The sequence below is a fragment of the Perca fluviatilis genome, chromosome 6, assembly GCF_010015445.1.
Source record: "Perca fluviatilis chromosome 6, GENO_Pfluv_1.0, whole genome shotgun sequence".
Classification (NCBI taxonomy): Eukaryota; Metazoa; Chordata; class Actinopteri; order Perciformes; family Percidae; genus Perca; species Perca fluviatilis.
The window spans coordinates 34,536,079-34,563,609 of record NC_053117.1 but is presented as its reverse complement, the minus strand read 5'-3'; the positions used below and the strand labels follow the sequence as shown (position 1 = coordinate 34,563,609).

Below are 27,531 nucleotides of genomic sequence, written 5' to 3'. Positions count from 1 at the left end.
ACTTGTACTTTACTTGAGTCTTTTCGTGCCACTCTACTTCTACTCCGCTGCATTTCAGAGACAAATATTGTACCTATTACTCCGCTACATTAATCTGACAGCTTTAGTTAATTTACAAATTAACATGGTTGCACACAAAAAAAAAAACACGTAGTTGTTATGAAATATGTTTTATTATAAATTAAACTACCCAACAATATAAACAGCCTACAAGTCCAACTGAAATAATTAGACGATTAATTGCGATCCGACTCAATACTGGACCAAATTCAAAGATTTTGAGTCACATCAGTCAATTAGACACAAATGCATGGGGAAATGGGGCCCAGGTTGAAAAAAAAAAACAGTGTGGTATTAGTAAAGGATATGAATATTTCTTGCAGTTTATCTATCCACCCAGCACTTCTGTGCAGTGTCTCCGGCTGAGAATAGATTTTGGTTTTGGTCTTTGTACAGGCACGAAGGTACCACACCTGGCAACTTCACTGTGACGACTTTGATCTGGTGCACCCTACTTTTATTTTGCAAGAAATAGTTCCAGCACGTAACTCCCCATAAAGCCACAAACAGTTTTTACATTTCAGTTTGTGTGCGGATTAAAGAAACGACCTGCAGCACGTTACTGCAATCAGGGGGGGTATTAAAGAGTTTTTTTTTTTATGCACACCATGACGTGTTAAAATCAGGTCTTCGACACAGTGAAAGTGAAGGTTTTTCCCCCCATGTAGGAACGAAACTCTTCATGTTTCCATACGATATGACAGATGTAAGCACATTCCTGGCAGGAGAAACCTTTTGTCTGAGCATGTTAGTAATGTAAAGAATGACATTTCTGCCCTGTAAAAACGCAAAACGCTGCTTAAAAAGGAGTGAAACTGAGAAACATGGCTTATACGTTTACTGAGCAGCTAAATGACCTGACAGATGATTATGAAAATGCAGTGATTTATTGACTCAGTGAGGTTTCTCCTCACCCCTTCATCTCCCTTCTGATAGAACGCAAGCTGGCAACATTATTGCATTATTATTTATTTATTTTTTTCTTTGTAAGGCAGATTTAACATAGAAACACAGTTAGTGGGTTAGTGAGAGGGGGAGTCCCTGATCTCCTCTCACAGCTCTCCGTTAGCGCAGGCCTGCGTGGACGCGGTCCTGGCAGGTCTGAAGCCGCTGTACTGTCCGTCGGCGCTCGGGTACTCCTCCCTGACTCTTCGCACGCAGCAGCTGGGGATGGCAGGGTGGGTGTCGTTAGGTGGGACCCCAAACCTCCAGCTGATGTACTGACTGTAGGCGCAGTGACGCAGGGCGCTGGTCTGGCGTCGCCCAGCTGGTGGACCCAGAGGGTCCCGGAACAGGAGGACGGCCTCCAGCAGGGGGCGACGCAACACAAGCTGCTCGAACAGAGGAGACGAGGTGATGCAGGCGCCGGCGCTCCGCCGGCAGCACAGCTCCTCCTGGGGGAGGGAAGAGGGAGTGCAGCAGTCACACTTACACCAGGCTGGGCGCCGAGGTTTGGAGTTGGGGTCAGGTTTACGGTCGAGGGGAGGCGGGGCGTCGTGATCCACGCCGTCACCCGGCTGGAGCAGACAGAGAACGGCCCTCAGGTGTCCCGTGTCCTCCTGTCAGGACAAGAACATATCACTCAGGTCAATGACAAGATTCATTCAGGCTGTAATTCAACTTTTTACACAATTCGATTCACCTAAATTACAAAACCCATTTACTCACTTACCAGTCCCTCCAGAAAAACGTTATTATGCGATCGCATAATTCAATGCATAATCAGCCATAGTCAGGGCTGGGACAAAAAAAATTGGCCCTGGCATTTTTGGCCCAGGCGGCCCACACCCACCGTGATTGGTCAGACACATTCCCTGCAGACAGTCCTCTTAAAATATGCTATGATAAGAGTTGCCTAGTGTTCAGCGTTCATGTGATCGTTTTGGATCCAGTCCAGCCCTGGCCATAGTCCGCATATTTATGCGGGGCCGCATTTTTTCAAATAATATAATATATATGTATAATGTGAGGCTTGCATGATTTCATAATCCCCGCATTTTCGTTGCAAAAAAGTCACATATACTGTATCTTACGCGTAATTACATGACGTGAACATGGGGGAATCACTTTTTCCCCCTCTTTTTTCATCAAACCGCAGTTTTGCAAGTTCCCGCAATTTCATTGCATAAAATGCATAAATATCCCGCATATTCCATCGCATTTTTTAAGAAAACGTGCCGCATAATCAAGGACTTTTGCCCGCAACAATCACAAAAAAACTCCGCATTTTTCTGGAAGGACTGACTTACCTCGAGTGTTTTAGAGATACAGTATCGATTCTGGCTCAACCACACATTAAAGTAATAATCTTGAAGATTTTAAATTAAAGAGTCAACGCCGAATGAGGTAACACAATGGTGATTGAGCCTTAGGCGCACTGATGAAAGCCTTTGCAATTACAGAATTTTCCCCGCCTCTGCTAGCATTGAAACTGAAAATCCATGTGTTGGTGAAACAAACCAGGCGCCAAAACAGCCCCCCAGCAGCTTACTTCACTTTAAATGTAAAGTCTAGAAAAGCTTAATGCTAATCTATTGCATGACTATCCATCCTGGGAGAGGGATCCCTTCTCAGTTGCTCAATCTGAGGTTTCTTCCAATTTTGGGTTGTTTTTTTGGGTTGTTTTTTTAGAGACAGAGTTTGACCTTATCTGAATCAAGGGTTTAAGGAGAGAGAGTGATTGTAAAGCCCCTTGAGGCAAATTTGTGATTTGTGATATTGGGCTAAATTCATTTAAATAAAATTGACTTTGAATCTACAAAACTACAATAATGCTTCATATCTGGTTCCAGATAGAGTTCCCAGAGACTCATCGCTTATGAATTCCAACCTGTTGATGAGTCAACCCTGAAGGTTTCAACTTGTTTGAGGCTAATGTTTTGGAGCAACAGATAGATTTTAGGTCTCAGTTTCATCAGTAATAAAAGACCATTTCTACAGGTTATTTCTCTGATCTTTCCTCTCTGCAGCAGGTTTACCTTGTATGGCTGAACAGACATGGGTTTGATGTCTTGTAATCTTTTCTTCTGTGATCTCTTCACCAGTCGAATGTTGTTCTCGTCGACGTAGGACACGCAGAGGATGCACTGCGACACAGAGTCACGTCACACCGTGAGCTCACACCCATGGGAAAAGTTAGAATACTGTGTAAAAGTGCAAAATGTTTGACAACAGGTTTACAGCTACAGTACATTCTATCAAACCGTTCATCACCTTGTGTTTATCTTGGACTGACTCCACTTTCTTCTCGGAGTAGTTTTGTCCAACCTCTGCAGAGTAACAGCTGGTTCCTATCAGCCAGTCGATCATCATGGTCGTCTGAGGGAAAATAAAATGGAGTTTCACACTTCATCTACAACACACTACAAGACACCGGTGTGTCAACATACCTGTGATTTGCGTTTAACACCAAACATGGCTTTATTTTACTGAAATAAACTGATTAAAGCTGGGAAGAATATTTTCACTTTTCGGGTCTTAAATCACAGCAATAGTTTGAATTTTTGAAACTCTTCTGAGACAGCATTTTGGGTTACACTTTACTTGAAGGTATCTACATAAGAGTGACATGACACTGTCGGGTCATAAACATAAAAAAAAAACATAAACATTCATGACATAACGCTTCTGTCATGCAGTGTCATTTGGTTTGTCATGACAAGTTAGGGTTAGAGTTAGGGTTCATGTGTTCATGACAGTGTCAAAGGGAGACTTCGGCCAATCTCAGGTTATTTTAGACAGATTAGATTCCTATTAGCTGTTCTACAAATGCAGATGTGCGTGCACATCCCTTCAGATCGTGAAAGCCTGATTTAAAGGTGGAAAATCATGCAGAAAAAGTTGTGTGTGTGAAGCGACGTACTGTTTTTTTTTCCCCGTCTCTAAAAACAGTTACTAAGGCCGAACAAACAATGACAATAGTGGTAACTACAGAAGATGAAACTTCAAAAACAAGTAAATGTGAGAATGAAAAACACAACTGGAATTAACACCAAGGCGGAAGAAATGGAGATCTTGAAGATTTTAAAGTTTTTTAAAAAAAATAATAGTAATTCAACAATATTCCAAAGAGCTGCAGGAGGAGCGCTGCTTTTTACTATTCAGGAGGGTTTTATCCAGAAAACTGCCCACCCCAGCTTTAAGGCTTTAAAATAGCTATGTCCTGTATGTTTTTGTGCAGTGTGTTTGACTTGTCTGACATGGCTGCTGTTTGCTCATCCAGCCTAAGCTTCACCCAGGCTCTGCCCCTGGTTCGACATGTTGAGAAATACGCTTCTATGCCTCGACAAAAGTTAGATGAGAACACAGATACCACTCTCATACAAGAGAGAGATCATTCCGCTCATCTAACTCATCGTTAGAAAGCATACATTTCCTTAAATGCTGAATCATTTCTTTAATTGTTTGTTTGATTCTTATTCATTGTACGGTCTGCTGTGTGAGAAGTCAAACTCCAGACTGCAAAACATCCCTGTCAGTTACATCATAGACACTTCCTCCATGATTTCCTAACATGGTTTCACTCGTAATGATTCATCGCTGTGAAGATTATGCACCAAAGTCCACAGGGGAATCAGATTTCTTGGAGCAACCAATTGCCTCCTGCAGCTTTCAGCATATTTAGTAGGGGTGGGAATCACCAGAGGCCTCACGATACGATATCATCACGATACTTACTGAATGTCATGATACGAAAGTATTGTGATTTTAAACATATTGCAAGATTTTCTCATATATTGCAATGTATTACCTTTTATCAAACTTCAAATTGTTCCCAATTTCAAATTATGTCCCCAAAAAGAAACTTTGTCAACATCGGTTTTATCTAAAATGATAAATTTCTTTCAACGTTTGTTTATCTCACTTCAGTTTTATTGCTGCAAAATGGGATAGTCAAGCAGACAACCTGACCAACACATATATAATAATAGATCGATACTTGGTGTCTATGTATCAATACAGTATTGCCATGGAACATTTTGCAATACTATGCTGTATCGTTTTTTTTTTCCCCACCCCTAATTTTTTGCCTTTAGCTTTTTCTGTAGTGATTCATTCAGTTAGTCCAGATGCAGCCAACATTTAAAGTCCCACTCTTGGACACTAACACTGACCGCCACTGTGTTCAGCACTAATGGAGGATAAATGCATGAATGGACACCGTTGTGGCGGCAGCTGAACCCTGTGTGGTCTCTCACCAGAGCGTAGTACGACAGCGTTGATCCGATGTAGATGATGAGCTGAATGAAGCTAAACTTTCCCGCCTGGAAAACAGATCAAACTGTCACTTTGTTTGTTTGTCTAACTCCTCCAGAGGTATAGAAACACTGATGTCAACAGATCCTGTGTGCAAAGATGGCAAAAAGGACAAATAGGGTTGATGATAAAGTTATGGCATCTTGGACAATTACCTCTCAAACACAACACAAATAGATGCCCAAACTAGGAAATATAAAAGTTTCACAAAGAACTACTGCAAAGATAAAAACATATAAATTGGTTTAAATGTTAAGTTTAAAGATATTAATTCTAAAAAAACAAACCCACCTGTCCGAACACCATAACATCAAACCTGATCCCGAATGCTTTGTACAGCGTTCGCACCTCCACTCCGTTCAATGTGTTGTACTTTGCATATCTGATCAGACGACAGCAGAAACGATAAAATACAAAAAAAAAACAACGCAGTTTTATTGGAAGAGCTTTACTGGGTAAATTACCACAGTAAATATCCAGTTTACTGACATATTACTGCAGTAGCTAATGTTATAACACTATTCTAAATTCTCATTATGGTCCCAATAGTCTCACTTTGCCAGACCTTCCTACACGGCACTGCAGGGGAGGGTCTGGCTAGTCCACACAGCATTCCTGGGATGGGAGAAAAACGTGCTCTGGTTTATTGGCATTTCTTTAAACCAATCACAATCACCATCAGCGGCGATAAGCGCCGGACGGAGCCACGGTGCCTCTGCAAAATAGCCTCGGGAAGGAACTTGTTTTGTTGGAACGTGTGTACGTTCAGAAGTTGTTTTAGTCGTCAGCTACAACAGAAAACTCAGATTGGACAGATAGTCTAGCTAGCTGTCTGGATTTACCCTGCAGGGATGTGAGGAGCAGTTAACCATAGTCCTCAGAAATCCACCACACAAAGAAAGCGGAAGGTAATGGACATCTAGCGCAAAGAGGCACTTCCGGCTGAATTTCCGGCAGCACCTGAACAATCCGGAAGTGGAGCGTTGTGGATATAGACTAGGGTCCCAATCATCCCAACAGAGCTGGGTAAATCAGCCTTTTGCTTTCACACCCACAACTTTAGAATGAGCTGCAAGGAATCTTTAGTTTTAAAAATACTTCAAAGTCTGTTTTTACAGAACGTTATTGCTTTTAACAGGTGCCATTATTTGCCACGATTCTTTTAGCCTCCGATTCCTGTATCTTTTGTGTCGGTTGTTTTTTGAAGTGTAATCTGTCCCCTGATCAGTTTGTACTTTCATATGAAAATTGTATTCTGCTGCCCATCTTGAACAGGGCTCCCTGGCCATAAATGTTTCCAACCCAACATTAAAACAAATAGGGAAATACTGAAGCCTCAAATTGTTTTCAAGTAAATTCATGGACATAAAAAAACATGGGACAAATGTAAGTTATGGACCATTACACTATCAGCACAAACTGTTTTTAAACTTTCTCTCTTAAACGTCTGTCTAAAAAGAATCAAAGTTCCTATAGTGGTTGTGATGACTGTAAAGTTGACCTTTGACCCTGGCGCGCTCACCTGAAGTTGAGGCCGGGATACAGCGTCTTGTTGCTCTGTTTCTCGTCCAGCCGTCTGAAGGAGTATTTGGGAAGGCAGCGCTGCATGAGCCAGTCCAGGTTGCAGTCCCAATTGATCAGTATGCCGATGACGCCACCCTGTGGTCAACACAGGAAGTGGGGGTTATTAATCTCACCGACCATGAAGGAGTTAATTATCTGACTTTTTATAAAATCGTTCCATGTTCCAGATTTGAGTCAATGTTTAATTCACAGGGGCCAAAGTTTTGCATTTACTTTGTTTATTTTTGATACTTTGAGTACATTTTGCTCATAATACTTATGTACTTTTACTTCTAGGGCTGGGTACCGAATTCAATACTTTTTAGGCACCAACCGAAATGCCTTCTTAGTATGATGAAAAATGCCTCGTCATTCAATACCAAATTTCAATCCCTAAGGAGTAAATCTCATCAGCGTCAGTGAGCCAATAAGCATGCAGCATGCTTCCACCAAAATCTAACAATGCTGCTGATTGGCTGTCTAACGTTACACGTCATAGAGGCACACAAGAAAAACTACAGAGACGGGGCTCATGTAGTAGGAGCTGAAAAATAAATAACAAAAGATTTGTGCCGTAATGTGTAATGTTGTAATTTCTTTGTTTTATAAAATTGGTCATTTAGGAACCGGTATCAAAGTCATGGTATTGGTATCGAAAGGTTTTAAACGACACCCAGCCCTACTTACTTCAGTAACATTTCCAATGCTGGACTTTTACTTGTAATGGAGTATTTTTACAGTGTGGTATGGTATCTGAATACTTCGTCCACTGCTGGTCTTTGCTCAAACTGAGCGTGTACCCTCAATTTACTCACATCAAAAATATAGTATAAAAAGCTTGTTTTCAGCAGGAAATGTATCCCACACAAGCTTACAGAGACCAGACTGTTTCTGTAGAAAGAAGTCCTTCCTACAGATGCAAGATGTTGAAATTTTAAAGCTGAAGTTTGTGAATCTTTTACTTTTTTCTTTTACAAAACATAGCTGAACACTGGGGAGCTCTGCATGTTTTTGAGTCACTCCTGTCTATAAACAGGTGTTAAAAGCCTTATTTTCTTAAAAGCTGTGAATAAAATCTGCCAATGCAGTAAGAGTATTTCAACTTGGTTCCAACAGAAATCAACTTCTCTTTAGATTTTTTTAAAATTTAACAACGTTTAAACTTTCTTTTTTTAAAGTTTTTCTTGAAATAAGAATGAATAAGGGAGGCAGCTGCACTGCAATCCGAGGATTTCACAAAATACTTGAAACCAGTTGATTTCCACAGGAAGGAGGATGAACTATTCCGACAGCACAGGTATTTATTTATCACTTGTTTTAAGAAAATAATGCGTACAATGTAAAAGAAACATGACCTAATTACTAATTATGATAACAAAAAATAGGAATTCTTGGGAAAAGCTCAATGATCTGTTAGGCACATATGTATTTTTACTATTCCACTGACAACGCTGACTTTCCACTTTAATCTACACAAACTAAAGAAAGTTTGAGGCAACACTTCCTTTTTTTGGTAGTTTCATTTCAACTTAACTTGATCTCTTGCTGAGGACAACAGACACTCACTGAAGGAAACCCAAGAAAGAAAGTGGGTGTTAAAAAAAGCAAAAACAAAAAAAACAGGTCTGGTCTCACCGTGGTGCTGCATCCTGAGATTTCAGCAGTGAAGTAAGTCAGTAAAGTGAACGGAACTATGGCCAGAACTTCGGAAATATAACCCAGGTTGCAGGAAAAATAAATGTTGCTTTCACTGCAGAAACATTTGAACATGTAATCTCACCTCTACGGCCATTTCAGTGAAATTCTCTCCGGCCCCTCGAACGACGTCTCCCAGTCTGAAGATGGGACACAGCGAGTCTTTTCCTCTGTGACAGCTCCTCAGGTAGGCATCGTTCATCTCTGGGAGGATGTTTCTTCTGTCAAACAAAATAAGACTCAAATATTCACAGAAAATCTGAGCTCCTCTCCCACTGAAGAGAAGGTTGCGGACTCTATGTGTGTGCAGCAGAGAGTTTTCGTGTGAAATGACACTTAATTATAATAAAATCATGCATACTTCATCATCATACTTGAAGGATATGCAAAGTATTTCGCTCCTTTTCACCATGATAAAACTATAATATGCAAGTTGATATGACAAGACATGGTGAAACAATAATAAAACCCCAAAGAGAGGAGAAAACTACTACTTTATTGACGTGCTGACAGACTTTAATATCAGAAAACTTGTGATAGAAAAGGACACAACTCCTCTTCCATGACTGAAAAATAAAGAAGTCGTTTGCAAAACAGCAACAACGAAAAAAACAATGAATGAAGCAAAATTATTTGATGTTGGAGCATCCCTGAACACACCAAAAAAGAAAGTCTTCAAAACTGTCCTTCTTTGCAGCTGCATTGCTACATAAAAAGGACATAACAAAAAAATTACCATGTATAATGAAATATATCTTTTACATTGCCACAGATGGGAAACTTGTTGCCGCACAAACACAGCTGTGGCTGCACTGCATAAAGTTAGGAAAACGTTTCAAACCCCATCAGTCAAAAAGAATTCTCACCGGATGAAGTTGAACGCAGGGAATCGGATGTTGTTTTTGATGAGGACTGTGAAGTTCTCAGCTGCTGCCAGCAGAGCGGGCCTGAGTCGTAAAAAAAAACAAAAAAGATACAACAAGAAGTTCAGACAATGCAATCCGATTGGTCAACTAGACATTTAGAACTCAAATATGCATGATAGCACACCATGCTCACCACTCAGCAAAAGCAAATATTTTAGTTACAAATAGTCTATAACCACGACGTTCCATTTCCAGGATTGCTTCGTTGCCGATGGAAATTCCAGCGGATTTCACTCATTTAGGCCGGATATCCGGTGCTTTGGGCTCGCTTTGTGTTGACGTTCTAAACTCCGGTGGATTTATGAGGACTATGGTTGACTGCTCATCAGATCTCCGCAGGGTAAATCCAGACAGCTAGCTAGACTATCTGTCCAATCTGAGTTTTCTGTTGCACGACTAAAACAACTTTGAACGTACACGTTCCACCAAAAAAAGTTCCTTCCCGAGACTAGTTACAACACATTTGAGCTAGACAATCAGTTCTGTGTTTATATGTGCAGTATTTATTCAGTTTGGGAAATCCTACAATCTTCACAAAGCTAATGTTAGCTCAATTTGGCTGGCTGACTCAGCAGGGACTATAAATCCTCAGTTTGTTTTTGTTTATTCTGAGCAAATTGCCCCCGCCCCCAAAAATAAAAATAAATGAAAAAATAAAAATCACTATTTCATTTTCAAATCATTATTTTGTTGGTAACAAAAAGTATAATCGCAATATTATACTGCAGGTGTGCTTTAACATCATTATTGGCACTTCAGTGATGCAATGATGTTAAATGCTAAATGCTCCACTGTTTTCACCGTCTCTAACTGTGCCTGTCTGCTGCTGAGCAGGTAGTGTACAGTGGCTTTAAAGAGCACGGTTTGCAAACAAGTTCAACTTAAAAGATGATGATATGTCAATGTTGTGTTCACAACTTGATTCCGCTGCCCCCAAGTGGCCAAAGAAATCAGTTGTTGCAGGTTTAAGTTAAATCTTAACATGTTGGTGCCTCAAAATTAAATGTATAAAACTTAAATTCCTGCTGACTGAGATGTTAGGACTAAGTGACAAAGTTCTGATCTGACAACAAAATAGCAGACTTTACCTCGGAGGGTTCGTCTTGGTTTCGACTGGACACCACGCAGAGACCTCACAGGTTTTCCTCAACACGTCAAACTTCACACATGATCCTGTCCCAATCCCTGCAGAAAGAAAACAAACAGAGCTGCATTTGAACTCCGCCGATTCTGTCACAACTGAGTTTGAAAAGTCGCAGGTTTGATTTCTGCAGACTAGTAGCAGAGAGCTGAGAGCTTTTGGCTGAAGCTAAAACTGCAACACATGAATGACACATTCCTCTGCTTCTTGTGGAAACAGGTGTCAACTAAACCACTCAGGACAAGGTAGGTGCTATAGACAGGAAAGGGGGAGAGCCTTAGTACATAGGGCACACACTCAACCAGGTGACCTGTATCACAATAAAGTCAGTAAAGGTTCCACAAAAGGGCTCGAGGTATGGAAGTAATCTGGTTACAGATCCGCTGCGTACGGTATACAAGGATATACAGTAACCAGGTAACTATAGATACATGTAAACCTGGTTTCTTGTGTGCGTGTAAATGTAGTGAAGGAGAAGTGAGCGTACCGTGGCTCTGCTGATCCCAGCCTCCTTTCTCACAGTCATTATCTGTGCGACACAATTTGCCTTCAATGGGAACCTGGAATATAAACACTGCTGCATAATAAGAAAGGTTTGCCAACTTTCCATCTGAGTCAATGTACCATTAGCAGCACTGAAACATTACACCAGTTTAATAGATAGACGAATAGTAATAATGATGATGAAGGAGCACCTCTGGGCATTTCCCCTGCTTCTGATTCTTCGTCACGATGACATTGGTCACCACAAAGAAGGAGTTTTTGTTCTGAAAACAAAAATCACATTTATTTATATTTTATTCTCCTCTTAGCTAAAAGACCCCAAAAACCCCAGAGGACTGAGGCTACCTGTGGGGGTCCGCTGTAGTCCACCACATCCCAGACCTCGTCCCCGACCCCGGGCAGCTGGGTCTGAGCTATACCCTTCACCTTGGTGGTGACAGAGCTCACCACCAGGTCAAACTGCTGGTAACTCCTGTTCCACAGCAACATTATGCTGCAAAATAAAACACAAAAACGGACTTTTAAATGCAAATCACACAGATGCTACACATTAAGACCATAGCATTTTTGCTTAAAATATGTCTTAAATTATTAAATTTATTCTCAAAATATTTGATTGAGCATTTTAAAAATTTGATTTCAAAAAGGATTCACTTCAGCATAAGGTCACTGTGAAGTGGACACTAGGGGAATATTACAGGGTTCCTTATAAAATGTACAACAACAGAAACACTCACATTATTGTGTGGGAAATGGGTATAAAAGTAGCAACAGCTAAGAAATACCGGAAATGATATTCTTTTTAAAGTAGCTACCATAGACAGGCAGTTCCTACAAAGTAAAATAGCCTACATTTGAATGTATTTTTGTGTTACATATCCTCAAGAAGCGGTTCACTTTCATTCAAACATGAATTAATAGCATTAATGATCAGTTTATGTGTTTATGGTTACACTCTTCCTCTCTGGATGATTATGGCAGCCGGTAGTAAAACGGTTTGAGCATAACGGGTGAATCATTGGGAAGCAGCAGCAGCCGCAGCAGAGTGTGCAGCCGCTCCCCGAGCATGCGGCAGCTGCGGGGGCAGAAATATTTCACGTTGTGTTCAGGTTCACTCACCAGATAAACAGCAGAATGGCTGCGTTCAGGCTCCACTTGAGAGAGCCGAGCCGGACGCTCTGGATCCGGACCAGCTTGTTGGTTTCATACTGACACAGAACTCCGCAGCACGGCATGCTGCTGCTGCTGCTGCTGCTGCTGCTGCTGCTGCTGGTGGTGGTGGTGCTGCTGGTGCTCGGGTTTGGGTATTTCTGTGTGATTACTAAAGTGGAGGAGGAATCTCTGACTCATTTCTTGACTTTTCTTCCTGTGTGCACGGTCACATGTCCAGATTCCTGCAGCTGCTCTCACTCTCAACATAATCACTGCAGCCGCAACATCCACTCACTCCACTCAATCTCAAACTGACCAAAATGTCTACCTAACAGCCAAATAGAGCAGTATTTTCTCTACTAATTTGGTAAATATGAATCATACTCCTTTCAGTGTTGTCGAAGTTACTTTGAAAGCATAGCTTTGCAAACTACCATTAAAAAATGAAAATGAACTACAGCAAAGCTACATAGGGAGAAATCTAGTTAGGTAAGCTGAAGCTACTTAGAAATTGGCAATGCACATGTGATACGAAAGTATAAAAAAAAAATATAGAACAAAAAAGTCACATGGCAGAAAAGAAATGCCACTCACTTGAGTTAATTGCAAAAGGTGAAGTCAGACACCTGGCTTCCAGAAACCTGGGTAGGCTACTGCACCGGGCAGGATGACTCAGTTAGCCAGGTAGCCTATCCTAAAAATAGCATTAAGTAATTTCTCTCAACACTAATACTGACTAATTGAGACCAAATATGTTCAGGGTTTAGTTTACAAATTCAGATTTAAAACTTTGAAAACTAAAGCCACATTTTTTTTCCACAGGTGACATTCCAGCTTCCCGGAGTAGGCTACCCTTTAACCTTAAACCTGTCCTAAACAAAAGTGTTGCCTGATCGAAGCATTGGCTGGGCTTCATGTTTTCACAGCAGTCGGGATGAAAAGGTTGGGTTTAATTACAGTAGAGATAAGCAATAGTAAAATACAGAAATAAAATGCATTTATTTGGGGTGGAAGAAGCTCAGTCGGTACTGTTTTAGTCTTAAATCAAGTCTGCGGTTGCTATCAGAACGGAGACAAATGAGAATTTTAAAAAAAAATACAAGATGTTGATAAAATTACTACTTTGATGTACAGAATGTAGTCCTGAAACAATAAGTCGACAATTATTTTTGTTATCAATTAACCGTTTAAGTTATTTATCAAAGGAAATGGCAAAGATTCTCTGCTTCTAGCTTCTCCAATGTGAGGATTTTCTGCTTTTCTCAGTTTTAGATCTGGGTAAATAGAATATCTCTATCTACATATATATCTTAAATGCATTTTGGGCAATTGCACTGGGCAGTTTTCCCTATTTTTTGACTTCTTACAGACTATTCAAGGATCACTACACAACACATAGCTAAAACCATGCAGTGGATGGCAGTGTTTGCCTCACCGTGTGTGTGCACAGATGAACATACCGATAAACACATGAATATAGAATAAATCTTTCCATGATATAAACACGTTAGAACATTTCTGGTTTGGAAACAAAATCATAAATTCTGGTATTCCATTTGTCCCTTTTTTTCAGATTTCCTTTGAGAGAAAGAGCCTCTTGTTCCCAGCAGGAACAGTGCTGACATGAGAAAACAATGGCAGCCTCTCAGTCTCTGCAGCAGTCGGTGCTGTGCAGAGCTGGAATGTCACCAGCAACATTTGCTCAAGTGCTTGACTTCACAGTTTTTGGTAAACTTGTACTTCACTAGAGTATTTCCATAATATGCAACTTAATACTTCTACTCCACCACATTCCAGAGGGAAATATTAAATATTGCACTTTTTATATTTATTTGACATTAGTAGACAATGAATACTTTGCAGATTGATTTTACATGCTTCATGTTACTCTACTAGTATAGTAGAGTTACTTTATGACCCTACACATGCAACAACATTAAAGTTCTGCTTACGGGTCAATATATTAACATGTATTGACTCTCAAAGGGACTACTGTATTGGGTATCATTTTCAATGCAGGGCTTGTACTTGTAATGAAGTGTTTTTATTATTTTTTTACTTTAAAGGGATAGTTCAGGTCTTTTTAAGATTGGTTGGATGAGGTACTTCTCCATAGTCAGTGTGTTAGCTACAGTAGATGGCGGTCGGCACGCCCCCAGTTTGGAGAAGCAGGCAGGAGTACCGACATGGAAGATAAGCAATGTTCTGCTGTGGACGGGGGCAGCAGCTAAACATATATTTTAGACACCTAAAAAAGGACCACCCCCCAAAAAATCAGTTTATTCAGAATATTTTCGGTAGCCTGGGAAAACCCTGACAAACTTCTGGCAAATTTGAGATTTTGCTCTGCAAGTCAGTCTGGCCAAGAGCCCATTCAAGCCCATTTCCAATTTTTTCCAAATCGCGGCACTAATCACAACCGTTGAGGCGATGCCGATAGCGCAGCTTTTTTTTTACATTCAACGTGACGGCCACCGAAGCGCAGCCACCCGTTGATGCCGCTGTCGCTGCTACGTCACCCGGATCGTTGGTCTGATTGGTTGATATTGCGCCCAGAGGCATTTGAGCGGCGTCCGTTGGTGACGCCCCTTTGGAAATGGGCTGCGAATGAACCTTTCCCAGACCCACTCTCAGTTACAACTGAGAACGGTCTGGTGTCAACCAGGCTATATTTTCAGCCCTTTATGACGGGGAACTGAAGCCATTTTCTATACTTTCTTCAAAGCCACCAGACTCCTTTGACGAAAACAGTAATTTTACCTTGAAGAACATAGGAGTTGCTTGTCATTGATTGGTTAATTAGCTTATGTTATTGTGTGATTTGGGTGTTTTAAAAGATTAGTTTAGATCCACCAAAGTCACATAAGACAAACTAACCGATCGAGACAGCAGTAGACCTGTGTTCTGCAAGGTACAACGAGAGGCTTATTCTACGTGGGGAGGACGTCACTTAAGATGTTTAGTTGTTTAAAGACAATGTGAGAACATCTTTTTGAGACTAAAAACACACAGCATTGCACAGAAGACGTAGTACAGGGTGTTGGACTGGGGGTGAAATGTACTAGTAAGAACAGGGGCGTAGCACAAAATTCTGGGCCCTGTAGAAAGGCATTTTCTATGGGCCCCTCCCCATGTCAACAGCTATTCATTCTGGAATCTTTTTGGCCCTCCTCACATGAGGGCCCTGGGTACTCAGTACCATTTCCACCCCCAGTCCGACACCATTGAGTAAGAGTACTACATCTTCTGTGCAATGCTGTGTTTTAGTCAAAAAAAAGATGTTCTCATATTGTCTTTAAACAACTAAACATCTTAAGTGATGTCCTCCCCACGTAGAATAAGCCTCTCGTTGTACCTTGGAGCACACGGGTCTACCGCTGCCTCGATCGGTTAGTTTGTCTTGGTGGATCTAAACTAACCTTTAAAGCACCAGGAGGGCCCAAAAAGATGATAGAATGAACAGCTGTGGATGCGAATGCCGTAGAACGGCATTCTCTATGGGCCCCTCGTTCTACAGGGCCCAGAATTTTGCTCTTACTGGTGATACTTTACAAAGTACTTACTTATGTAAGGGTTTTTGAAGTTGGGTCCAGGGGGATCATTATTGGACTTGGAAGGGACTACACAGTTTGCTCACAACCTTTAACAACCAAAACCGAACCTGAGCATCATCAGAAGGATCATTTTACACTCACCTGTGCACATCTGTGTTCAAATATGTGCCAAATATTTAGCTCCTGTTGGATCTGGACTCATGTTTGCTGGGAAGGAGCTTCAATAAATACTGACATGGTTTCTTTTTATTTTTTTATTTTATACTGTGTCTGCCTCTTAGGTCTTATGTAAAGTTCATTGAATTTTTGTAGAAAGGTCAAATTCTCTTACCTAATCCTTTCAGTTTTAGATTAACTGAATAATCGAGAAAATATGCCAATAAATAAAAAAGTAAAAGAAAACAAAAAAAAATGTTTTTATATTATTAAGCGACAGCTCTGAGCTTCAACTGAAACGTTTGGGTTTCGGACTGTTGGGCGGACATAAGAAGACATTTAACGACGTCCCCTTGGACTCTGACAAACTGTGCTGCACAGTGTTCACTGTTTACGATGTTTTATAGACTCAATTAATTGATAAATTAATCAACAATTAATATGATCATTAGCTGCAGCTCTGAATGACTCTCTGCTGATATTTACACATCTACCGGAAATAATGAAAAGACACTGACAGCGTTGATCTGATAATGACATCTCAGCCTGCTCTGGTTGTCATGAAAACAGGAACCACAGTCCTTTAATCTGTAATCTGTCAGCAGCTTCATTCCAAAAAAAATTAATAAAATGCAGTTCAGAGAGGTTAACTTCAGTCCACTGAGAGTAAATATCATTTAAATCACATTTGCACACTGCAAAAGAAAACATATTTATAAAAATATGAAATGAAGTTAACTGTTCGACTGTACTGCTCCGTGTCTTGCTCATGTGCAGGAAAGGTGGTGGGGCCTTTTGCATGTCTATTCCCAGGGGCCCGTTGTCCCTTAATCCACCCACAGCGCTAATCTTAAAAGGCATGTTAATGGTTAGCAACACACAGATTTCTTTACATAATTTTTTTAATAAAATGCATTCCGTACATTCACGCTGGGGTCCAAACCCAAGGGAGCTAGGGGCCCAAGCCCGAGGGAGCTAGGGGCGACGCATGCAAATGCTGATATAAAAGTGAATTTGATGTACAATCAAAAACCACAACTTTCTCTTAATTAATGACTGCATAAGCGCTGGTTGATTTGAAGTTATAGCAACAATATATTGGAATGCAGCATTTCATACAGTTGACTTTGGATTAAAAGAATGAATTGCAGATCAATGCCCCTGAATAAACTGAGGGATATTTCCTTGAAAACAGGTAAATTCTACATCCAGGTAACACTTAGGCAACACTAACGGCAACAATTTCTTTTAAGCCATTTTCTCTCACAGTCGCCTTACCATCACATGCTATAGTGTAACTAACCTACGTGCTTGTCATCATCAAAATATCAGATGGACATATTGGTTCATACAAGATAATGAACAGCCCCGTCTCCATAAACCCACAAAGTTGTCTGATGTGACCATCAGACATGTTCCAGTAAAGCTCCACCTCTTCCTGTATGCAGATATACACTAAGGACTGCAAATGTTAATATCAGAGAGCAGACAGACAGACAGACAGACAGGCCTGGACATGGATCACCTGTTGGTGCTGTTTCTATTGCTGTGGAGCTCAGGTAGGACTCTGTTTTAACGATGATGTGGGTTTTTTCAAATATTTGTTTTGTCTTTAAATCTCTCTCTCTCTCTCTCTCTCTCTCTCTCTCTCTCTCTCTCTCTCTCTCACACACACACACACACACAGACACACACACACACACACACACACAGACACACACACACACAGTAATTGGCCTATCTAGTTTTTTATTCTCTTCTTCTTTATGTAATTTTTCCTCTTTTTTGACATCCAATCAGTGTATTTATAATTACCAATTATCTTTCGTGTACGAGCCACAGCGGCCAGGACTGATATGTAACTAAAAGCAACACAAACAGATTCAATTGACAGCTTTCACACCAGCCAGAATGAACCATACTAACCGGGCAAACGCCCCTGAGTTCGTTTTAACCTAACCAAACAGTTTAGATGTGAGAAAAAATATCATCTTCAATGGACCTATTTAATAAAGAGACTCAAAGCAATGGAAAATGGACATAATCGTACATCTTAAAGTTAAAATCCTTCAGATTTTCATCAAATCAAACCAAGTTTTTGAATCTATTTTTAAGCAATTGTTATTTCTGCTTTATCCAATCAGTAGTCGTTTTGCATTTGTTTATGGTAGTTTTGTGTCCCTTTCTCATCATTTTGTGTCTCCTTGTGGTTGTTTTGTGTCTCTTTTAGTCGTTTTGCATCTAGTGTTTTTGTGTCGCTTGCATCTTATTGTAGTCGTTTTGTCACTTAGTTTGTGGTCATCTGGGTCTCTGAGGTTGTTTCAAGTCTCATTGTGGTTGGGGGAAGGAGGGTTTAGTGGTCTGTTGTCTATGGTCTGTTGTCTGTCTGTCTATTTCAGCTATATTGAGCTGTATGGTGCAAGATGAATTTCCAAAAGGATCAATAAATGTCTATCTATCTATCTATCTATCTTATCTATCTATCTATCTATCTATCTATCTATCTATCTATCTATCTAAATATGTGTTAATCAACCACCTGAATCGGGCTGAGAACAGAGACGGACTCAGCCGCCGATGTGAGTGTGTGTGTGTGCTTAAAGTGCTCATATTATGCTCATTTTCAGGTTCATAATTGTATTTAGAGGTTATATCAGAATAGGTTTACATGGTTTAATTTTCAAAAAACACCATATGTTTGTTGTACTACACATTGCTGCAGCTCCTCTTTTCACCCTGTGTGTTGAGCTCTCTTTTAGCTACAGAGTGAGGCATCTCACTTCTGTTCCATCTTTGCTGGGAGTCGCACATGCGCAGTACCTAGGTAAGGACTACTAGCCAGTCAGAAGCAGAGTATGAGGGCGTGGAACGCTAGCAGCTAGGCGAGCATTATGACGTGCGTTACAAATTGACGCACATTCATCATTCGGAAGTAAAGGCTGGACTACAGTAGAGCTGTTTGGAGCAGTTTGTGAACAGTGTTTTCTGTTGGAGATGGTAAGTCCCTTTGGGGGGGACTTTGGGCTTTTTGACTTTGTAAATCTATAACATGCCCAAAAAAGATATAACACAATAAAGGAAAGGGGAAAAGCCAAAAAGCATAATATGAGCACTTTAAAGTATGGATCTAATCAGCGGGGGTATTTTGCCAGCAGTAATGTTATTAGTGATATAAGTTAGTACACTTACACAACTGGACCCAGGGTGAGTCTGAATGAGACGGAGGAAGAGAGGCTTTGCGCGGTCAGGCTCAAAGATGACATTATCTTCTGCCTTCTTCTTACAAGTGCTGAATTTACCGCTCAACTTAGTATGACATAGTGTCTTGCTTTTGTTTGATAGGTAATGTCAGCAAAATGTTGTTAGTGTAGTGTGAGCTATTTTATTGTGTTTCCTTTTAGCAAAATGCTCTGAATGAATATAGGTTTGTCTTTTATTATGAAGGAAGACGCGAAGCTAGCGTTATGCGCTGCCGTTGTCAATATAATAATAATACATTTTATTTAAAGGCGCCTTTCTCTGCACTCAAGGACACCGCACAGTGATACATAAGACATTTTAAAAACAGCAAAAATTAAGAATACAACAACAATAACAACAACAGAAAGAGGCAGAGCAATTGACATGAAGTGGAATAGGCAGTTTTAAACAGATGTGTTTTGAGTTGCAATTTGAAATGGGGGGAATGAATTGATGTTTTTAAATTGGGGTGGTAATGAATTCCAGAGACAGGGAGCAGAGCGGCACGCATTAGCTCAGATGGCTAACCTGGCTTGTTAACTTTATTACGTGAGCGTCTTTGTCACCCTGAACTTCCAATCTGTTCTATGTGTGACGTCTTTCGCTTATGCAGGTTACCTCGTTCATAGACAGACAGCCGGAGGGACTCAGTAACAGAGATTCCTGCCTTTATAGTATGACGTTTACTTTCTGATTGTCTCCTCAGGACTCCCCGCTGAAGAAAAAAAAAAACACAACTCAAAAGGTAAATAGAGAATGAAAAGAATAATAAAGGAATCATTCAAGCAAAAAAAGCAGTCCAATTTTAGCTTTATCTTTTCTTAATTCATTTCACTTATTTCACTGATTACTCTTGCTTTGTTCAGAGTCTGTCAGGTTGGTGGGAAGAGGCAGTCGTTGTGCAGGAACACTGAAGGTGAAACATCAGGGAGACTGGAGACCCGTGGGTGACATTTACTCTGAGTGGACTCTGAAGGAAGCAGCTGTTGCCTGTTCACAGCTGGACTGTGGCGCTCCTGTTTCTGTAGGACATAAACTGAACTCCTCAGACATAGCTGTGTGGTGGATCAGGCCTGACTGTGTTCAGCCTGGATCTGCTTTGAGGGAGTGTGCAAAATCAGATTCCTCTACCAACATCCTGTTTCTCAGATGCGCAGGTAAGCCCATCAATGATATCAATTATGACATAATCTATGACAGTTTTGTACCCCAGGTTGACACACATCCAGCAGCCGTGACAGTCTGATGAGCTGCTGCCTTAAATCAGATGTGTTATTGTTTGAAAACATGTTGAAGGGGCTCAAAAATGGACAATTGGTGTATTAAATAGTAACATTGCTGCATTCTGTGGTGTTATAAATATGTCTTCTGTTGTTAATGATGAACTTATGTTGGAACTGTGCTGAGTCCAGTTTGAATCACTGAATTGTTGTTTCACATTCACAACATCGTTTTATTTTGTGTCTGGTGTCTTTTATCTCTCTCTATTTTATCTTCTATCATCTCTCCAGACTCTGTCAGGCTGGTGGATGGGATCAGTCTGTGCTCAGGCAGACTGGAGGTGAAGACGAACCAGTCTAACCAGAGGTGGTCCTCAGTGTGTGAAGCTGACTTTGACCTGCAGGATGCAGATGTGGTCTGTAGGGAGATTGGCTGTGGGGCTCCTTCAGTCCTCCAGGGGGTGCTCTATGGACAAGTGGAGGCTCCACGGTGGACCAAAGAGTTCCAGTGTGGAGGCAACGAGTCTGCTCTCCTGGACTGTAGAAGCTCAGGCTCAGATAGAAACACCTGCAGACCGGGCAAAGCTGTTGAACTCACCTGCTCAGGTAGAAGAGGAGCTGCAGCTTTGATTTGGTTAATTTCTGTTCTAATGAAACTCACTTCATTCTTTTACTGATGACTGTTGTCGTTTCTGTTCAGAGCCTGTCAGGTTGGTGGGAGGAGACAGTCGCTGTGCAGGAACACTGGAGGTGAAATATTGGGGAGAATGGGGACCAGTGAGTGACTCTGAGTGGACCCTGAAGGAAGCAGCTGTTGCCTGTTCACAGCTGGACTGTGGCTCTGCTGTTTCTGTGGGACAGAGAGAGGTGTCCTCAGTCATGCCTGGGTGGAGGGTCAAGGCTGACTGTGTTCAGTCTGGATCTGCTCTGAGGGAGTGTGTTATATCATGGAACTCTCCCTCCATCCTGAATCTCAACTGCTCAGGTAAGCCCATCAGTGACGTCTTGACAGTATTGTACCCTCTTCAGCAGCCATGACGGTGTCTGATGAGCTGCTGCCTCAGTAAATCAGGTGCTAAATGCACCAAGATCTGTGAAACATAAACGTCTGCTGCTTCAGGAGTCCAGTGGGCCAAACACCAACCAGCCTGAAAGGACTCCTTCTTCCGCTTGACTGCTTTCTGAGCCGCTGGTTTCCACCAGCAGGTTCTTTGGTGCCTGTTATGGTGGCAACCAATGACCTACCAGCCACAACTTTGAGCAGCTCAGCTCAGCGGGGGCTGGTCAGTATATCCACAACCACGTGGCATCCTAACCCTGGGAATCTCCTTAAAGGAGTCCTGTTTTACTTTTCCTTATTTTCTGTCATACAGTGCCTTGCGAAAGTATTCGCCCCTTGAACTTTTCAACCTTTTGCCACATTTCAGGCCTCAAACATAAAGATATAAAACTGTAATTTTTTGTGAAGAATCAACAACAAGTGGGACACAATCATGAAGTGGAACAAAATTTATTGGATATTTCAAACCTTTTAAACAAATAAAAACTGAAATATTGGGCGTGCAAAATTATTCAGCCCCCTTAAGTTAATACTTTGTAGCGCCACCTTTTGCTGCGATTACAGCTGTAAGTGGCTTGGGGTATGTCTCTATCAGTTTTGCACATCGGAGACCGACATTTTTGCCCATTCCTCCTTGCAAAACAGCTCGAGCTCAGTGAGGTTGGATGGAGAGCGTTTGTGAACAGCAGTTTTCAGTTCTTTCCACAGATTCTCGATTGGATTCAGGTCTGGACTTTGACTTGGCCATTCTAACACCTGGATATGTTTATTTGTGAACCATTCCATTGTAGATTTTGCTTTATGTTTTTGGATCATTGTCTTGTTGGAAGACAAATCTCTGTCCCAGTCTCAGGTCTTTTGCAGACTCCATCAGGTTTTCTTCCAGAATGGTCCTGTATTTGGCTCCATCCATCTTCCCATCAATTTTAACCATCTTCCCTGTCCCTGCTGAAGAAAAGCAGGCCCAAACCATGATGCTGCCACCACCATGTTTGACAGTGGGGATGGTGTGTTCAGGGTGATGAGCTGTGTTGCTTTTACGCCAAACATAACGTTTTGCATTGTTGCCAAAAAGTTCGATTTTGGTTTCATCTGACCACAGCACCTTCTTCCACATGTTTGGTGTGTCTCCCAGGTGGCTTTTGGGCAAACTTTAAATGACACTTTTATGGATATCTTTAAGAAATGGCTTTCTTCTTGCCACTCTTCCATAAAGGCCAGATTTGTGCAGTATCACCTGATTGTTGTCCTATGGACAGAGTCTCCCACCTCAGCTGTAGATCTCTGCAGTTCATCCAGAGTGATCATGGGCCTCTTGGCTGCATCTCTGATCAGTCTTCTCATTGTATGAGCTGAAAGTTTAGAGGGACGGCCGGGTCTTCGTAGATTTGTAGTGGTCTGATACTCCTTCCATTTCAATATTATCGCTTGCACAGTGCTCCTTGGGATGTTTAAAGCTTGGGAAATCTTTTTTTGTATCCAAATACGGCTTTAAACTTCTCCACAACAGTATCTCGGACCTGCCTGGTGTGTTCCTTGTTCTTCATGATGCTCTCTGCGCTTTACACGGACCTCTGAGACTATCACAGAGCAGGTGCATTTATACGGAGACTTGATTACACACAGCTGGATTCTATTTATCATCATTAGTCATTTAGGTCAACATTGGATCATTCAGAGATCCTCACTGAACTTCTGGAGAGAGTTTGCTGCACTGAAAGTAAAGGGGGCTGAATAATTTTGCGCGCCCACTTTTTCAGTTTTTATTTGTTAAAAAAGTTTGAAATAGCCAATGAATTTCGTTCCACTTCATAATTGGGACCCACTTGTTGTTGATTCTTCACAAAAAATTACAGTTTTATATCTTTATGTTTGAGGCCTGAAATGTGGCAAAAGGTCGAAACGTTCAGGGGCCGAATACTTTCGCAATGCACTGTATATACAGTATAATGTTACAATGTTGGATGTTCATATTAAATTTGGCCAAAGCTTCAAATAATGAGGTAAGTATATGTAAAAGTTATCCCCGTGAGAAAAAAACTCAGATTTCAGATTGTTCGTGAAAGACTCCGCTTTTAATCGTTTTTTCTACTCTCGGCGACGTCAATCTGCGCCAGATTTCTTTATGTGGTCATCTGCTCCAGGCACATTACTGCAGGGTTTACATTTCCTACACTGCTTCATGTAGCGACATGCTAACACCTGAGAAAGCTATAATTATGGTTGCTGTTCTTGTTCATTTCAGCCCAATTTTGGATCACATTCCTGCTGGAACATGTTTGATTGTGTAGTATTTGGTTTAGAAGCCTTTATCTGTAATTTTTCAAAGTTGAAAGTGTCGCTATATCCCATACAGTCAGTCCCCAATGTGGAGACCCGGAAAGGCTGACTAATCAGAGTAGACTAGTCAGGCTTTTTTGGGAGGGGGGCTTTAAAAGATAGGCGCTACAACAGAGTGTCACAGACAGACAGTTAAGGCCGGCCACACACTGCCTGCGTGGCGTGAGCGTGGCAGCTGCGTGGCGTTTTCTGTCTTTACACACCAGAAACGTGCTGCTGCTGCTAGCCTTGTCTGTACACATGTATGTTTCCCATTGTTTTACTGCACTCAAGCAGTAGTATCCTTCATGTTAAACATAAATATATACTGATTTGATTACAGCAAAGACAACGTTGGCAGTATTGATGGCAAAATAGGCTGCCGAATATTTCGTTCTGTATTGACAGGTGCAATATTTGAAAATCGATAATTATTTATTATTATTTTTTTAAATTACATTTATATCTGCATTTATGTCAAAACCTAGAGACTTTCAAACATCAAAATGTAATTCATTAATATGTATTTGTGTCAAAATGACATATAAAAAATTTTTGTATTCTATTTTGCCTGGAAACGCTTCCAACACGCTTGTGTGTTGCTTGAAAAATAGGCGTCGGTTCTATTTCTAGCATGCACGCGTTTTCAGCACAGCTCGAGCCGCGCCTGAGACGTGCGTGTCACGCAGGCAGTGTGTAAGCTCTAACCTGTTAACATGGGAGCCGAAATAAAAACGGACACGCCACGCAGCTGACACGCTCACGCCACGCAGCCAGTGTGAAGCCGGCCTAATACAGGTGCAGCAGCCATGGGCAGTTAGAGAAAAATAAAATGTTTTTTGAACATTAAAGCATGTAAACATGTTCTAGTAGAATCACAAAATACAAGTATGAACCTGAAAATGAGCACAATAGGGCCCTTTTAAAAGGACAGAGTCCAGCCCCTATTCCTTTTAGATATTAGGGATCATTTTCTGAACAGATTTTATTTCTGGGTTCTAAATCTCAGAAAAATAAGAAGCAATGAAAACCTTTCAACTTCTGTGTGGAGAGCAAAAACTGTGGAGTACCTGAGCAGAATAACAGAATAGAGAAATCTGCAGATGATGTTGTGTTTGAAAAACACTACTGTTACAGCAGTAAATAGTAAAATAGCAGTACATGTGACAGTAACATTGTGCAGTCTCTGGTGTTATAAAGATGTGTTCTGTTGGTAATGATGAACTTATGTTCGAATTGTCCAGTTTGAATCACTGAATTGTTGTTTCTCAACATTGTTCTATTTTGTGTCCGGTATCTTTTATCTCTCTCCATTTTATCTTCTATCATCTCTCCAGACTTTGTCAGGCTGGTGGATGGGATCAGTCTGTGCTCAGGCAGACTGGAGGTGAAGACGAACCAGTCTAACCAGAGGTGGTCCTCAGTGTGTGAAGCTGACTTTGACCTGCAGGATGCAGATGTGGTCTGTAGGGAGATTGGCTGTGGGGCTCCTTCAGTCCTCCAGGGGGTGCTCTATGGACAAGTGGAGGCTCCACGGTGGACCAAAGAGTTCCAGTGTGGAGGCAACGAGTCTGCTCTCCTGGACTGTAGAAGCTCAGGCTCAGATAGAAACACCTGCAGACCGGGCAAAGCTGTTGAACTCACCTGCTCAGGTAGAAGAGGAGCTGCAGCTTTGATTTGGTTAATTTCTGTTCTAATGAAACTCACTTCAGTCTTTTACTGATGACTGTTGTCGTTTCTGTTCAGAGCCTGTCAGGTTGGTGGGAGGAGACAGTCGCTGTGCAGGAACACTGGAGGTGAAACATCGGGTAGAGTGGATACCAGTGAGACGCTCTGATTGGACCCTGAAGGAAGCAGCTGTTGCCTGTTCACAGCTGGACTGTGGTTCTGCCGTTTCTGTGGGCCAGAGAGAGGTGTCCTCAGACAGACCTGTGTGGAGGATCAAGTCTGACTGTGTTCAGTCTGGATCTGCTCTGATGGAATGTGCAATATCAGGGCACTCTTCCTCCATCCTGAATCTGACCTGCTCAGGTAAGCCCGTCGGTGACATTATCTATGACATCATGTCATGATGTTTGTCAAACCCGTGATATTACATCCGTTTTCAGGGGCCATTTTGTTGAATGGAGGGTGAATGTAACATTTCATCATCTCTGTATACACAGACCTGCTGCTTCAGACCAACATCTATGTGTCCTCCTCCAAGGACGGGATCTCCGAGGCCCAGCAGGACGGGTTTCAGGTGTCCGAGGGCTCCGACTTTACCATCAGCTGCTCCATCCAGCCCCAGTACCCACGAGGCTCCTTCCAGCTCACCTTCACCTCCTCCAACTCAGCACACAACTACACCCAGTCAGCTGTCAATCACTCTGCCCACTTCCTGTTTCCTTCTGCAAAGACCGCCCACCAAGGAAGCTACAGCTGTGTTTATCACGTCTATGTTTTTTCTCATAACTTCTCCTCTCAGAGTCGTCTGCTCGTTCTCACCGTTTCAGGTGAGCTGACTGTTTACAGGTTTGGAAAAGACGATTGGTTCAAACTGAGTAAAAATGATCAACTGACAATAGCGTCAATGCATGTTGTTGTTTTATGCAATTACACTGTGACGACTCACGTCATTGTTCCAGGCTACAGTTTGTGTATTTGGAGCTGTTGGACTCATGATGTTTTGTGATGTGATGACTGTCCATGTGTTTCATCAGATCCGACACCTTTTATCATCAGAGTGATCGTTCTGCCGCTGACCCTGCTGTTAGTGAACGCTGCCCTTTACTTCTACTATAAGGTACTGACACTTGTCTGTTGTTTAGACTACGCACTAAGCACTCATTGTTTATTAACTGAAGAGAGGAGTGATGCAGGAAGTCACATTTTTGTGCTGTCATGTCTTTCCAGGCCAGCAGTGGGAAGATGTCGGGCAGACAGGAGAACATTAAGCTGGATGATTATAACCTGGGTGCTTAGGGAGCAGCGTAGCACCTCATTTTATACCATAAACTGAAAAAAATAATGGACGTAGTATTGGTGGATTCACCCTTTTGTTTGTGGACTGCCATTCTGAAGCCGGGAGTTTGCACTTTGGCCGTTGCCATCTTGGTATTTTGGAGCCAGAAGTGACCATATTCAGACAAAAGGAGGGAGCTGGGGAGGATGACGCGATTAAGCCAGTGTCTCTATGGTATCAATGGCGCTGCGCTTACTGGAGCTAAACGCTTAAGAGGGAAATGACACGAGTCATCCAGCTGAGTTTTACTGGCGGGTAAACACGGACCTCCGTGTACTAGTGCCGTTCGTCAGCATGTACAGCAGTACGCAGAGCTGGTAAGTAACAAGCTAATGCTAGCGCTAGCTTTTTTGTCAGAACACTAAAAAAGACATTTTAAGCCGACCAAACTTCCAATTAACTTCGATGAAGTGAAAACACAGTGAGAGGGTCGACGTAAGGGCACTGGCACAAACATGGGCAACACCCAAAAACAACTGCTTGTTGGGACGGTTCACGCTCGCCATCGACCATTAATACCTGACAATGGACACCTCGTCAGGCATACATTTTGTACATCTCATAAGGAATGTGTTAATAAACCTTAAAATGTCGTTTGTTTTTTTCCTACCTTCACTCCAGCATGTTTTCTACATAGATGTGTAAGTCATATAACCTTTAATACGTACATTCAAATGATCC

General features: G+C 41.6%; 2 protein-coding genes and 1 long non-coding RNA gene across 3 annotated transcripts; 2 read left to right on the top strand and 1 right to left on the bottom strand.

Moving 5' to 3' along the window:
* Positions 1–458: 458 nt before the first annotated feature.
* p2rx7 (purinergic receptor P2X, ligand-gated ion channel, 7) lies at positions 459–12,492 on the bottom strand. Its single transcript, XM_039803766.1, has 13 exons — positions 12,265–12,492; positions 11,491–11,638; positions 11,337–11,408; positions 11,129–11,201; positions 10,589–10,685; positions 9,441–9,521; positions 8,660–8,795; positions 6,839–6,975; positions 5,608–5,698; positions 5,259–5,324; positions 3,274–3,378; positions 3,039–3,146; positions 459–1,619 (listed from the first exon to the last, which is right to left on the bottom strand). The coding sequence occupies exons 1-13, from the start codon at positions 12,378–12,380 to the stop codon at positions 1,113–1,115; spliced, it is 1,737 nt and encodes a 578-aa protein (XP_039659700.1). The 5' UTR covers positions 12,381–12,492; the 3' UTR covers positions 459–1,112.
* Positions 12,493–12,559: 67 nt separating this feature from the next.
* On the top strand, positions 12,560–14,501 carry LOC120560882. The gene is made up of 3 exons (XR_005639529.1): positions 12,560–12,664; positions 13,120–13,239; positions 13,871–14,501. It is a non-coding gene; the product is annotated as an uncharacterized LOC120560882 (long non-coding RNA).
* A 2,999-nt stretch (positions 14,502–17,500) lies between these two features.
* On the top strand, positions 17,501–27,512 carry LOC120560877 (scavenger receptor cysteine-rich type 1 protein M130-like). Its single transcript, XM_039803763.1, has 10 exons — positions 17,501–17,566; positions 19,954–19,992; positions 20,114–20,404; positions 20,759–21,073; positions 21,168–21,452; positions 25,184–25,498; positions 25,593–25,877; positions 26,012–26,341; positions 26,549–26,631; positions 26,742–27,512. The coding sequence occupies exons 1-10, from the start codon at positions 17,524–17,526 to the stop codon at positions 26,808–26,810; spliced, it is 2,055 nt and encodes a 684-aa protein (XP_039659697.1). The 5' UTR covers positions 17,501–17,523; the 3' UTR covers positions 26,811–27,512.
* Positions 27,513–27,531: the final 19 nt, after the last annotated feature.

Bases quoted from the DNA above. Each gene is read 5' to 3' on its own strand.
- p2rx7 (XM_039803766.1), bottom strand. From the start codon at position 12,380: ATGCCGTGCTGCGGAGTTCTGTGTCAGTATGAAACCAACAAGCTGGTC. The intron at 8,796-9,440 runs GTGAGAATTCTT...TTTGTTTGACAG, and splicing joins CCTGCGTTCAACTTCATCCG to AAGAAACATCCTCCCAGAGA. The intron at 5,325-5,607 runs GTGGGTTTGTTT...TCTGTTTTCCAG, and splicing joins ATGTTATGGTGTTCGGACAG to GCGGGAAAGTTTAGCTTCAT.
- LOC120560877 (XM_039803763.1), top strand. From the start codon at position 17,524: ATGGATCACCTGTTGGTGCTGTTTCTATTGCTGTGGAGCTCAG. The intron at 17,567-19,953 runs GTAGGACTCTGT...TTGTCTCCTCAG, and splicing joins TCTATTGCTGTGGAGCTCAG to GACTCCCCGCTGAAGAAAAA. The intron at 25,499-25,592 runs GTAGAAGAGGAG...GTTTCTGTTCAG, and splicing joins TGTTGAACTCACCTGCTCAG to AGCCTGTCAGGTTGGTGGGA.